At 35.1% G+C, this 14,417-nt stretch overlaps 1 protein-coding gene across 3 annotated transcripts in view; it reads right to left on the bottom strand.

Moving 5' to 3' along the window:
• ARHGAP12 (Rho GTPase activating protein 12) overlaps positions 1-14,417 on the bottom strand; it is a 109,290-nt gene that overhangs the window by 24,594 nt on the left and 70,279 nt on the right. For all 3 annotated transcript variants that reach the window (XM_080811559.1, XM_080811557.1, XM_080811558.1), the window contains 2 exons: positions 11,753-11,827; positions 3,699-3,760 (listed from right to left, as the gene is read on the bottom strand). In XM_080811559.1, coding sequence (XP_080667685.1) covers positions 3,699-3,760; positions 11,753-11,827 — 137 coding nt within the window. The remainder of the gene's footprint in view (positions 1-3,698; positions 3,761-11,752; positions 11,828-14,417) is intronic.

Genomic DNA, 14,417 nt, shown 5'->3' with positions numbered 1-14,417 from the left:
ATTTTCAAAATTAAGAAAACTGTAGAACTAGTCAATGTATCTAAAAATATTAGATATTTGAATACTGAATTAACAACAGCTGCCTCAAAGACTGAAGTTCTTATGTACCTGAGTTGCAAGCAGAATTATTCACATTTTTTCCTGGAAAAAAATAAAAATGACTGACGGCCACACTATGGTTATTCAGACTTGTGTATTTGGCAGGTAGACATTATTTCAAAAATAAATGAAGTGAGTCTGTCATTTAAATGATAGTATTTGTTGATAAAAAATTGAAGCTTTCAAAGAGAAAACAGAATTTTGGAAAACTTGGCATATCTGCCACTGTGAGGTTGACAATTTTCCAATATCTAATGACTCTTCTGATGATGTTACTGATTTGTGATTCTTTGATATTGTAAAATATGTCAACATTTGAAAAATCAGCAAACTTAGTGAACCAGTGTTTTCCAAATGATCTCCAAGATGCTACAAAATTATGTACAGGTAAAGATAGTAAAATGCACCACAGACCAGTGGATTTTTTTTTTAAAGATTTTATGTACTTATTTGAGAGAGAGAGCATGAGAGCACAAGAGCAGGGTGTGGGGCAGAGGGAGAAGCAGACTCTCCGCTAAGCAGGGAGCCCAATGTGGGGCTCAATCCTGGGATTCCAGGTGCCGAAGGTAGACATTTAACTGACTCAGCCACCCAGGCGCCCCAGAGCAATGGATTTTGAGGTAACTAAGTATGAAAAGTTCACTAACAGTTTTTCTCAGTCTTAACTTGTGGCATTTTGGTGTAACAGAAAAATACACGCACTTATCTAAGAAGAGTATTAAAACATTCCTCCCTTTTCCAACTTTATATATGAAAGGGGGAATTCTCTTCATATACACTTCAGCCAAAATAATGTGTCACAGAAACTGACTGCCAGCAGAGATGAGGCTCCAGCTGTTTTCCATTAAGCCAAATATTAAAGATTAGCAAAAATGTGAAACAATGCCACACCTCTCATGGAAAATTTCTGTATTGGAAATACAGGGGTTTTTCTTCATAAAAATGTTACTTGCGTTAACATATAATGGGTTATCAGTTTTAAGAATTAAAAAACTTGAAATTTCTCAGTTTTAACTTCTCAAATCTACAGCTATAAACTATATACACAAAAGTTCTTTGCAATAATCATAAATGAAACAAGATGGGATCAGGAGGGAGACAAACCATAAGAGACTCTTAATCTCACAAAACAAACTGAGGGTTGCCGGGGGGGAGGGGGGTAGAGAGAGGGTGATGGGGTTATGGACATTGGGGAGGGTATGTGCTATGGTGAGTGCTGTGAAGTGTGTAAACCTGGCGATTCACAGACCTGTATCCCTAGGGCTAATAATACATTATATGTTTATAAAAGTATAAAAATTATTTAAAAAAAAATTTTTTTAAGTTCTTCGCATTTTATAAAAATTAATCAATAATTTTAAAGAGTTTTTTAATGGGGTCCTCAGATCAAAATGTTTGAGAACCACTAATAGGGAATTAAAAAACTGGTTTGCTCAACTCTACAGAAATAAATTTAAAGATGATGAAATGGATGATATTCTTAGGAAAACATAAATCACCAAAAGTTTTCCAAATGAAGTAGAAAATCTAAAGGACTAATTACCACAGGAAAAACGACAACAATGAAAACAGAGAAAGTGGCCAAAGAACTATCTGCACTACACATGCCCAAAAGGGAGAAAGAGGAAAAACAGATGCCATTCACAAGTGACTTCACCCATGGAACAATTTAAGGAACAAATAACTGCAGTATTTGTAAAGGTTTTCCAGAGTACTTATAAGAAAAATTTCCAAGTACTAAAATGTGAAAAAGACAGTTCAGTTAAAGAAAATCTTAAAAACTTAACTATATGTAAATTTCAAACTCTTCTTTACACAACAGGCTGATCTCTGCTGACTATAGAATCATAACATTTTGGCAGTTTTTAAAAACTGGGGAAAATGCAACTTGCTTACAATTTCCTTTTTATTTTATTTTATTTTATTTATTTATTTGACAGAGAGAGATCACGCGTAGGCAGAGAAGCAGGGCGGGGCAGCGGGGGAGGGGGGGAGCAGGTTCCCTGCTGAGGAGAGACCCTGATATGGGGCTGATCCCAGGAGCCTGAGCAGAAGGGTAGAGGCTTAACCCACTGAGCCACCCAGACACCCTATACAGTTAATTTCCTTAATTCATCAGGAGATACCACACATTAACCAAAAAAGCCAACAACACAACAGACAAACAGATAAAGGGGATGAACTGACAATTCACCAACAAAAAAAGATACACAAATGTCTTGGGATACTCTACCACACTGCAAAGTAATACAAATTAAAAATATCATTCTCTAATCTCTATTAGCAAAGATAACAAAAGCGGACAACATATTGAACTGGCAAAGGTGTGGAGAAATCCACTGCTTCTGGTAGTATGAACTGATTCAATGCCTTAGAGCATAATTTAGAACACTATCAAAATGACTACTGCAGATAGCTTAGCAATTCCACTTTTGTAAAATCTATTCAACAGGGATATTTATATACTTGCAAATGAACTATGTAAGATCTAAGTATAATACTATTTGCAACAGCAAAAGAATGTAAACATTCTAAATGTCTAGCAACAGACAGGCATATTTACCTACCATATGGCTAAATAACTGGGACACAGCTACACGGTATATAACCACGGAGCAGTGAGAAACAATATGGAGGCTCCACATGCAACAAAATAGAACCATCTCCAAAATAAAACTCTTCAAAGACTGTGTTTAAAAAAATTAATCTATGCAGGGGTGCCTGCTTGGCTCAGCTATTTGAGCACTGGATCCTTGCTTTCAGCTCAGGTCATAACCTCAAGGTTGTGAGAGCTAGCTCTGTGTTGGGATTGGCACTCAGCTCAGAATCCACTCAAGATTCTCTCTCCCTCCCCATCTATCCTTCCCTCCAATGTGCACGCTCGCACTCTTTCTCTCAAATAAATAAAATCTTTAAAATATATATTAAAAAAATTAACCATACATATAGAAATATATATATCGTCTATCTCAAGGAAAACACTACGTCTCATTCACTTAACTAGTTGTCTCTGGATAATGGAAATCATGGTTAGGTGACTGATTTTTGGCTAAATATTTTGTATATTTTATTGTTCTACTGTGTACACTTAATGCTTACTGAAACAAATTACTTATTTATTTTTTATTTTAAATATTTCACTTATTTGAGAGGCAGAGTGTGAGGATAAGCAGGGGGAGGGGCAGAGAGAGAGGGAAAAGCAAGCTCCCCACTGAGCAAACAGCCTGATGTGGGTTCGGCCCCAGGACACGGATCACAACCTGAGCCAAAGGTAGACGCCCAACCGACTGAGCCACACAAGCACCCCTGAAAAAATTTTTTCAAATAAAGCTAATGCTTGCTCAGAATCCTCTGCTTTATCCCCCCTGCATTTAATATTACCTTAAAAAATATGTCAAGACAAAGGAAGACTTTCATACATTTTGACAATACTACATACATTATAGAAAATTTGAAATTTGAAAATTACTTGACTTTTTATGAAACTTTTAATCATTTCTACTAGAATATAACATATTCATAATATATAACATACTCATAGCTTTTATTTATTTCAACCAAATAAAACATGTCAGAACCTTAATGATTTTCGTACTTACCGAACCTTTTTCCCATTTTCAGTAATTTTTGTTACATTTAATAATCCATATTTTTCTTGACCCTATGGAACAGAGTAATACCGTTTATATATCATTCATATAGACAATGAGGTCCAAATTCTTATATATGATGGAATCAAAATGATCTGGTACTCTAAAAATTAGCTTGGAAAAAAACATTAGTCACTATGTAATATGATTAGTTCTAAAGTATATTAGGAATACAATTTCCTAATACTTCTGCATAGTTATTTTCAGTAATTTTACAATTAGATCTTTCCTCTTCTCAAGTCCTGGCAGCTATAAGGTACTCTGCTATCAACTCAAATTTCCACATGAATACCACTAATCAGCAGCAGAAAAATGATTTATGACTTCCTGCTCAAAGAACGTAATATAATACCATAATGACAAATACCATAAAAAGCAATTATCTACTTTGCTGTTATTTTACAGCAATACGTCTCAAAATTCTTTACGATACTAACCTGCTTTGTCAAATGTAGAAATAACTAGATAGAACAAATGCAGTAACTACATTAGTAAGTTACTCAAAAGTAAATATTATTATGCATAGAACTGGCCTTAAGGTAGCATTAAAAAATTCAATAATGCTTCATTAAATGTATTATCAGATGGTACACTGGGGCTCTGCATAAACCAGATATACTACTTTGCTGATATCAAACACTGTGACACAGCTTTATCATCAAACTCCATAAAGGCATGAGCCACTTTGATGAGGTTAACGGTCATCTTAAAATTCCTCCAGGTAGAAGAAAGGAAACACTTTCTCATTGTTTTAGCTTCTGACATGCAACTGAATGTAATCAAAATGAGTCAGCATCTACAGCAATCACCAATATTAGTAAGCACTGTGTGTACATGACAGAGCAATTTTACTTCAACTGAAACACACAAACACACATACACGCAGCAACATAGAAAAAGTTCAGAATTTATTTTTATTTAATCCATACCTCAGCTATTTTCTCAATGTACTTCCATTAGAAAAAAATAAATCTTTCTTGTATGGGAGATAAACATAATTTGGAGTATTTTCTCAATAAGGTTTAAAAATAGTGTTTGAAAATTTTGCCTAGCCTGATAAAAATTCTCATCTATAGACAAAGCTGATAAAGTATTAGTGTTAATTCATTTGTGGTATACTGGAAACTTGGGAAATAGTCGTATGAAGTTTTATTGTAATTTGTTCATGAAGCATAGGTTAGATTTCCTTAGATATCTAAGTCTGATGCTTCTAAGAGCTGTGCCTCTTAACAAAAACATCAATCACACAGTTGTAAGTATGTACAAGATATTAAGTAAAAACATTCCCAATTTACTATCAGAAGCAGGAAGAAAAAAAAAACCTTCAAAGATACAGGAACTAAGTACAACATTAATCTGAGAGGATGGCGCTGCTTATGTGAGCTAAGGAACACGGGAATTAAAAGAGCAGAGGAGTGGGAATCAAGCCTACAGAAAATGCCAAAGCTAGAATTGAACAGGACAAAAGAACTGAGGCATGAAGGGAATACAGAAGAAAATGGAAGGGATAGCAGTAGTAACAGATAAGCTTAAGGATGAGAGAGACATTCTAAATCAGGGATTCTTACTTGAGTCAATGGATGGACTGAAACTGGTACAAAATTGTGCGTGGATAGTATATACATTGTTCAAGGGTCCAGAACGCTCATGAAATTCTCACAGGGATCAAGATCCCAATACTACTGCTCTAACTACTAAGCACTCTAATTTGAACATAAAATAAGGACAAAATTTGCCACATTCAAAATGTACAAACACAAAAATACTTAGCATACAACATGGTAATAAGTGTTATGAGAAAGGTGTATTTAACTTAACCCGAGAGACAGAGGGAGTGAAGAAGGCGGCTTCCTGGAGACTCCTGAGCTAAGGAATTGGGGTTAGCTAGATGATGACAGTAGGAGACGAAAACAACAAAGTATAAAGGTACAGAAGTGAAAGTGAGCCGATCATATCTGAGGGTCTTTAAGTCCCCTCAAAGTAATGGGTGAGATGAAGTAGCAAATGAGGCAGTGTAAAGAATGAACTAAGAAAGAGGGTGGAAAGACTGGGAACCAACCAAAATACATTCTAGTAATTACCACAGGAGATGGTGAAGGCCTGAGCTAGGGCAGTACCCAAAAGCAAGTGATGAGGAGCCAAATTTGAGAGATCCAGAAGACAGAATTAACTGGGACTGGGTAGGAGAGTAAGAGGGAAGCTTTGAGGAAAACTCCCAAGCTTGAACAACTAGACAGATGGTGGTATCTCAGTTTTAATGAGACTTTTTTAGAGAAGCTTTCCCAGACCTCTCTTAAGTAGGAGCTCCTCTATCCCTCCCATTATTTACCACTGCCCCCAATTTGGTTCCTTCATTGTACTTAATGCAAAGTAAAATTAGGTATCTTTTATTTACTATCTATTTCATAGGGCTATACACTGGGACCACATCTGCTGTGTTCATTGATGTATGCCCAGTATCTACAGCATGTAGTTGATGTTCAATACGATACATAGCTGTTAAAGTAATTAACCAACCTATTAGCAGTGCTATTCCAAGAAAGGAATACAAAAGAATGCCAGTCAGTGATGGAGAAAATAAAGCTTTAACTTTTAAACACTGAAGTTTCTGAATTTGATACAAAAAGTGCTGAATAGGCAGATGAATAATAGAGGTTTGGCTATACAGGTGAGAGATTTGGGGAAAAATTCAGACAGATTTTGAACATACTATTTGGTGTACTTTCGCTACTTAATACGATTCAAAATCAACCAATGTTTTTGTGTTGCTTACTAAAAAAACTCCATACAAATATCTTGTTAAATCTTACCAAAAATGCCCATATTTACACATGAATATTTCTTAGTCTAAATACATTTGCTACTCCAAAGGAAACTTCATACTGAAAATTAGCAGAAACGTTTTAATAAGGACTAGCAAAATATGGTCAAATTTTAATCAAAATGACTGTACTTAGATTACCCTATCCTAACAGGGTAAGAAAACAGTAAGATGTTAGTTCTATTAAGTAATCTGAGAAAACTTCTACAGGCTCATTAATAACTTTGCAGGCTCCAGAACTTTTTTTTTCAATGTGAGGCTTGGACTCATGACCCTGAGAGATCAAGACCTGAGCTGAGATCAAGAGTCGGCTACTTAACCAACTGAGCCACCCAGGTGCCTCTGCAGATTCCAGAATTTCTAATCAATGTTGCATACATTTAGTAAAACAGGAATTTTTCCAATTTGGCTAACAATTATTATATACCAACATCAACGCAATCAAAATTCTTATCTTCAGTTAATCATGCAATCAGTTTTTTTTTTTTAATAAAGAGTAAGAAACTTTGCATGGTGATATCATTTGAAGAAGAACCAGGTGAAGAAACTTCCAGAAAACTTCCAGAACAGGTAAGTTGACAGGGAGAGAAGACAAACTCGTGGCTGACAGGGAGAGAAGACAAACTAGTGGCTGCCAGGGGAGAAGAAAAGGTGATAGGGAAACGTGGGGTGAATGCTTAATGGGTATGGGTTGTCCTCTCAGATAATGAAAATGTCCTGAAGCCAGGTAGAAGTGATCGCTGCACACCCTGTAAATATACTATATGTCATTTGAATGTATACTTTAAAATGGTTAATAGCTAATTTTCCATTATATGAATTTCACCTCAAGAAAAAACATATATTTTAGGGGCACCTAGGTGGCTCAGTCAGTTAAGCATGTGGCTCTTGAATTAGGTTCAGACTATGATCTCAGAGTCATGAGATTCAGCCCTGTGTCAGGCTCTGGGCTGAGCATGGAGCCTGCTTAAGAGTTTCTGTCTCCCTTTCCCTCTCTCTCTACCCACCTCTTCTTTCTCTTTCTCTCTCTCTCCTCTCTAAAAAAAATAATTAAAAATAATATACTTTAAAGAATTAGTCTTTTAAAAAATTAGATGTTTAAATCACATTTTTTAAAAAGGCTTTAGAATGGTACTATTCAATGAAAAAAATCAGCAAATATTTCCATGATACTTTTGCTAAAGAAAGTGTTAAAACATTTTCTCCAATGCGTTTTTTTTCCCTCCAATGCATTTTAATACCATAATTGGGGAATACAGGGTCAAAAACTCAAGTTTCCAAATTATATATTCTAAAATTTTATTCAGTATTCAATGACTAGAAACTTCAAAATGCACATTTATCGTGAGTATTACTCAGCCATAAAAAAAAGAATGAAATCTTGCCATTTCCAAGGACATGGATGGAGCTAGAGAGTATGATACTAAGCAAAATAAGTCAGAGGAAGACAAATACCATATGATTTCACTCATATGTGAAGTTTAACAAAATAAAACAAAGGGGAAAAGAGAAAGGCAAACAAAGAAACAGACTCAACTGTAGAGAACTGATGGTTAGCAGAAGAGAGATAGGTGGGGAGATGGGTGAACCAGGTGATGGGGATGAAGGAGGGCACTTGTAATGAGCACCAGTGATGTATGGCAGTGTTGAATCACTATATTGCACACCTGAAACTAATATTACACTGTACGTTAACTGGAACTTAAAATAAAAACTTTAAAAAGATAAAATAAAATGCACATCTGTCACAGACACGCTGGAACAAACGGAGACCAGGTTCTCAGATCAGTCCACAAAATTCTATTTAACTCACAGTGTGCTCATACTGTACATAAATAGAACAATGAGCTTTTTAAAAAGTATATGCTGGGTATTTCAAAGAAGGATTTGAAGGGGTCATGAAAAATAACAATAATGCATCTGAATACTGCAAATGAAACTAAAAAAATGAACATGTTTAAAATTTATGTTAAGGGATGAAATTTTAAATCTGGCTTGATTAGAATAGATTACATGAAAACATCATGCTAAATGAAAAAGTCTGTCAAAAAAGACCACATATTATAGGATTCTATTCTTACGAAATGTCTAGAACAGGCAAATCTAGTGAGACAGAAAGTAGATTCCCAGTTGTTCAGGGCTTGGTGAGATATGGAGGTTAGACAGGTGATACCAAATAGAATGTGGCTTCTTCATGAGGCAATGAAAGTATTCTAAAATTGACCGTGATGATGGCTGCACGTATCTGAATACACCAACAACCATTTAACTGTACTTAGGTGGGTAAATCATACAGTATATGAATTACATTTCAATAAAGATTTTCATAAAAACAAAACAGAAAAGACTGAAGAGGCAGATGGGCAATTTGCAGAGATTTCAAGAAGGCATCAGATAATTATTTTTATTCCTAAATTTGTAGCTTCCTTTTTCTTACCACGAAGGCTTAGGATTTTAATGCACAATGAGGGAAAAAGATATCTCCTTGTATTAACTGGGTAAGAGTGAGAAAAACAGGTGAGACTTGGGGAAACACAGTACAAGTTGAGAAAAGGGAGCAGAGGGCCAAGAGAGGGGAAAGTCAAGGAGGGAAAAAGCCTCAACACAGAGGGGCAAGACAGCAGGGAAGAGGTGCCCTCTGCAGTGGGAAAGCAGAGTTGTATGCTTATGTGAAAAAAGAATGGACTCAGGTAGAATGAACAAAAGCTGTTTCATCTTTTCACTCTAAGACAAAAGAATCAGATACTGGTTAGGCAGTTCCCGGTGGTGGCCAGCAGGGGGTATCGTGAATCCAGGATGGTCTAGTTACTGTCAAATTTGAGAAAAGGGGTAAATGGTTTGGGAAATAATTTGCAAATTGTCCTTTGAACTCCATGTGGAACATTTGCAAATTCATGTTTCTAGGCTAACCTAGAGATTCTTTTTACCAAAATTTAAATAGTTTATAAAAGGTTTCCTTAGCAATTGCGTATTACCTGTATTTAAAATATGTTGGAGAGGATTTCTTCTTTTTTCTAGATGCACTGATAGTGTATTGCAGTAACACCACCTTAGAGTGATACAATAATTGTTGACAGCACCACCAAAATCATGTTCACTTTTATGTTTAATGTTTATGTACCCAAAACAGTGTTAAATAATGCAAAAGACAAAAAAGAGAAGAAGAGTCACTATCTTTCCTTTAGTAGGAGTTTAAAACCTTAGGAGTGACCTTTAGGGGCACCTAGGTGGCCCTAAAAGGAGTCCAATGAGGTAACATTTACACTATCTGATAAGTGACTTAGAAACGTAGGAAAAGGGGGCGCCTGGGTGGCTCAGTGGGTTAAGCCTCTGCCTTCGGCTCCGGTCATGATCTCGGGGTCCTGGGATTGAGCCCTGCGTCTGGGTCTCTGCTCAGCAGGGAGCCTGCTTCCCCCTCCCACTCTGCCTGCCTCTCTGTCTACTTGTGATCTTTAAATAAACAAATAAAATCTTTAAAAAAAAATTTCAGGAAAAGAAGAAGAGATCATTATTATGCTAAGGTTAGTCTGGCAAGGCCTCTTAAAGAATCAGTCTTAAAATCTTTTCTAACTTTGGGGTACCTCAGTGCCTCTGTCAGTTAAATGTCTGCCTTCAGCTCAGGTCCTCATCCCAGGGTCCTGGATAGGGCCCTGCATTAGGCTCTCTGCTTAATTGGGAGCCTGCTTCTCCCTCTTCGTCTCCCTCTCCCTACTGCTCCCTCCTGCTTGTGCTCTGTGTCAAATATTAATGAAATCTTTAAAAAAAATTTTTTTCTGACTTTAAGTGTAGAAAAACCAAGGACAATTGTAGGCAGGGGGAACCACCTGAGCAATGTCAGAAGGAAATGTGTAAAACATGTGATACGAACCATAAAAGATCTGATTCTGTTAAGGAAAGGACAGAGAGAAAAATAAAATGACTTCTGTGAAAACCTTTGCCTCTAAAAAAATCAGAAGTATCCCATAAATAACTCTATTACAGTTTTATAAAATAAGGAAGTAACAATAAAAGTTTGTCTTTTAAAAAGCTTTAAAAGTTTCATTTATTCACTCAGTATTTACTGAACAGCTAATATATGGTACACAGTAGTTATGGAGATTATTCCTGCTCTAACGAAGCTTTTCTTTGTCTAATAGGGAAGACTGACACAAATAGAGGGTTTGAGGTTTCCACAAGAAATAAAAAATGAAAAGTGTTATTCTATTTAATATAATCAAGTAACATAAAATTATATGCTACAAAGAGCATTACAGAGAAAACTGACCAAATCTAGAAGATTCGAATAAAATTCTCTGGGGAAGCAAAGTCTACACCCAACTCTAATGAACGAACAGAAGTTAACAGGCAAAGATGTGGGAGAGAAATGGTTCAATGGGCAGAGGAATGACATGTGCCAGGACCTTGAGCTGAAAAGTAGGCTCTTTTGAGGAAAGAGATACAGTGTGGCTGGAGGAAAACAAGCAGGGAGGCAAGAAGAGGACACAAGAAGTGCGAGGTGAGGCTGGAGAGGCAGTCGAGAGCCAGCGCATGCTCAGTCTTATAGTCCTCATTAAAAATTCTGGCCTTCACTCTGAAAGAAAAGGAAAGCCACTGAGGGGGTATAGCAGAATCAGCCAACTATAGGAAAGATGCGAGGGACTACAAAAACACCAATCAAGTAAATTTTCACCCAAGTTAAACCAGGTTTCTGAAGAGAAGTCAACTGGAGATTTTCAGTTTAGGGCAAACTTACAGCTGAGCTACAGATCTCTAATATTCACCTGGCATGGACTGGGTACTGTATTTTAAAGTACAGAACAATAGTGGTGCCTGTGGTCGTTAAGAAGGAGGGAAACTGCTTACCTTTGGACCGCGGGCCTGAGGAAAAAAAAATTCAAGTATAATATGATAGCATTTTTCAGGGATTTTATGTTTATTTTTAAAAACCAAAAATGAATGTCACTTACAAATATGGTATATAAATTAATCACAGAGATACCTTATTTTGCATAAAAAGGGGCTTTTAAGTCTCTACAATTGATTAAATTTTTAATTTAAACCTATCATAATTGTTATTATTATCTGGAAAACCAATGAAAGTTAATAGAGGCCCAAGAAATATTTAAACATTACATTTAGAGAAAATTAACTTATTGAAACTGAAATAACTGGACTGTATTATACTATAGGCTATCATACTAACTGTATCTTGGTGCTTTGGTGAAGAGGGAGAAGACTCATTTTCAGGAAAGCAGGGTTTTGAGGCAGTTGGAGATTCCTACAAGAAATAAGTAATGAAAAATGTTACTCTATTTTATATCATTATATTCTCCCTCTATTCACAGTGGGAGAGCTTAATAAGGGAAGCTCCAAAAATTTTTTCCCTAATTATTTCCTTTCTATATTCAGCTCTGAAACTATTATGGTACAGATTTGCAAACTACAGTTGTCTGAAGGTTTATGAAATATGGCATATTTTACACTCATTACAGTTTAATTTAAATACTGCATACAGAATTACTCAACAAAAATAAGGCACGTTGCCTTAAAAACCATGATGTTTTATCGACTGAACTGACAACATTTAAATGGGTAAAATCTAAACATTCAGGGATAAAAATGTAATAGTCACCATACGAACTGGGCTCTTGGTGTAGTATAGTATGAACACCAGGGACTAGGTAAGCCAACAGTCACAGGAATGACAGGCAACTGCCAGAATGAGCACTTCATTTAAGTCAGTGACTACGTAAGACACTTAATTAAATTGCTATTAATATTTAAAGTAATTTACAGCTAACTTTCCAATTATTAGAAAAAAGTGAGATTTTTTTCAAATGCAAAGAAGAAACTTTAAAGATTAATAAATCACCAGAAAAAAAAATGTTTTAACGCCTAAGCCTACAAAAATATATTAATAGGAGCAAATCAATAATGTGTTTTTTAAAAGCAATTCTACTTTGTCAATATTAAAACACACTATGTGATTTCTACCTCAGATGTTTGTAAGATTCTTTATAGAGGACAAGACTGAAAAAAACATATTTTTGGTACCAACAGCCAAATCTTTTCCATTCCCCTAAATGCTTTGCATAATCTCATGAAAAGAGAATTAGAATAATCATATGCCAACACCTATTATTAATTTTCTTATAAAACCAAATAATGTCTTTGCATATTCATCTCCACATCTTTATCAATCTACTTTACCATACTTATGAAACTGGACATGGTACTGTTAACAAATCTGGATATTCATATTATATCACAATATACAAAGCCATTAACACATCCATTCACTTGGAAAAAAAAGTCTTCAGGTTTATACCATATAAAACTTGTAAACACAAAAACTAGATAGTAGTGCAAGTTTACTGGGAAATCCTTGAAGAGAAAACCCTAAAAATCAAACATCCAAGGCCTATACTACTAATGAAGAAAACATTAAAATCATATCAAATTATATCTTTACCAAAAAAATTACACACAATATCCAAATCTAGTATACCCTCATGTAAGTATTTTTTTTCTGACCACTTCAGATGTTTCACTTTTCAATTTCTTGAATTCTAAAAGTGCCTAATAGTAAACGTTTGGAAAAAAGATGAAAGAAAGATCTGATGACCCACAAAGTAGAAAGTAAGTGAATGGTAATCACAATTTATTTTTCATGGGATCATCAGTCCTACAGAAATAAAAACCACAGCAAATAGAGAATAATGTATGTACGATAATTATAATTACTATAAACAAAGATTTTACACATATATTTATGTATATTTATAAATGTATATGGATATATACCTTAAATGCCTACAACTAGCAGATTTTAGTAAAAACAATACCTAGGCAGAAACAGATGCACCCACACATCTACACACACACACATACACACACACACACACACATCTACTCCTCCAGTGTAGTCTGACAACTGAATTAGGACTTAGATAATCAGAACAGTATTTGTTACATAGTATTAGGCTTATTAGATTTCAAGTCACACACCCTTTAACCTTCATCATACATTAGTCAGCTAGTTTGTTCAGGTACAGTCCCTCTTTCATACCTCAAATCTTAAAAACATATATAGTAGGTGGTGGTGATAAACAGAAAAGCTTGCTTGGTGAAGTAATCACCTAGGATTCCATTAAGGTTAAGGCTCAGGTTTAAAAAAAAAAAAAAGGAAAAAAAGATATTTCTACCAAAAATAAGTAAATCTCTGGTCTCAAGAAAATCATGCTCTCATAACTCTGAAAGACTCAGATTTAAAGAAAAAAAAAGTCATGAGAACTTCAGGCAACTTATTCTAATAACAGACTGAAAATAAATCTCAAAAAAGATTTTAAAAAAGAAATTTTAAGTCTACATCAGCAAAATAATCATCCTTTTTGTTCCAAAATGAAGAGGCAGTGGACTTGGAATGGCTTTTGCATTAGAACATTATATAGGACATTTACAAACCTTCTGCGTGTACTGAATTGTAATTTGGTTCTTGGAGTTAAATGAATTTTCTGTTAAAATCTCTAGGAATCTTAGATACTCATGTTATTCTTAATGCTAAAATATTTTCAAGTTTTCTTCAATGTGAGATTCCAGAATTTCTTTTGATATGCCCTCTACATTCAAATCACAAAATATCCTTACAAAATATAAATTACAAACTGGTCTACTACTTTCGTTGTTGTTCTATTAGTCTATCTTATATGCGTAGACTGTTTCTACAGCTGCACAAAAAGTCTTCCATTTAATTTCACAAAAACCAACATTACAGTCACTAAAAAACAAAACAAACTTGTTTTGACTGATTGAGATAATTTACAAATGAATTTATAACTGAAAGTACCCAAACACCGAGAAATATGCCC

Source organism: Martes martes, assembly GCF_963455335.1.
Source record: "Martes martes genome assembly, chromosome: 8".
Classification (NCBI taxonomy): domain Eukaryota; kingdom Metazoa; phylum Chordata; class Mammalia; order Carnivora; family Mustelidae; genus Martes; species Martes martes.
This window is presented reverse-complemented; position numbering and strand designations above follow the sequence as displayed.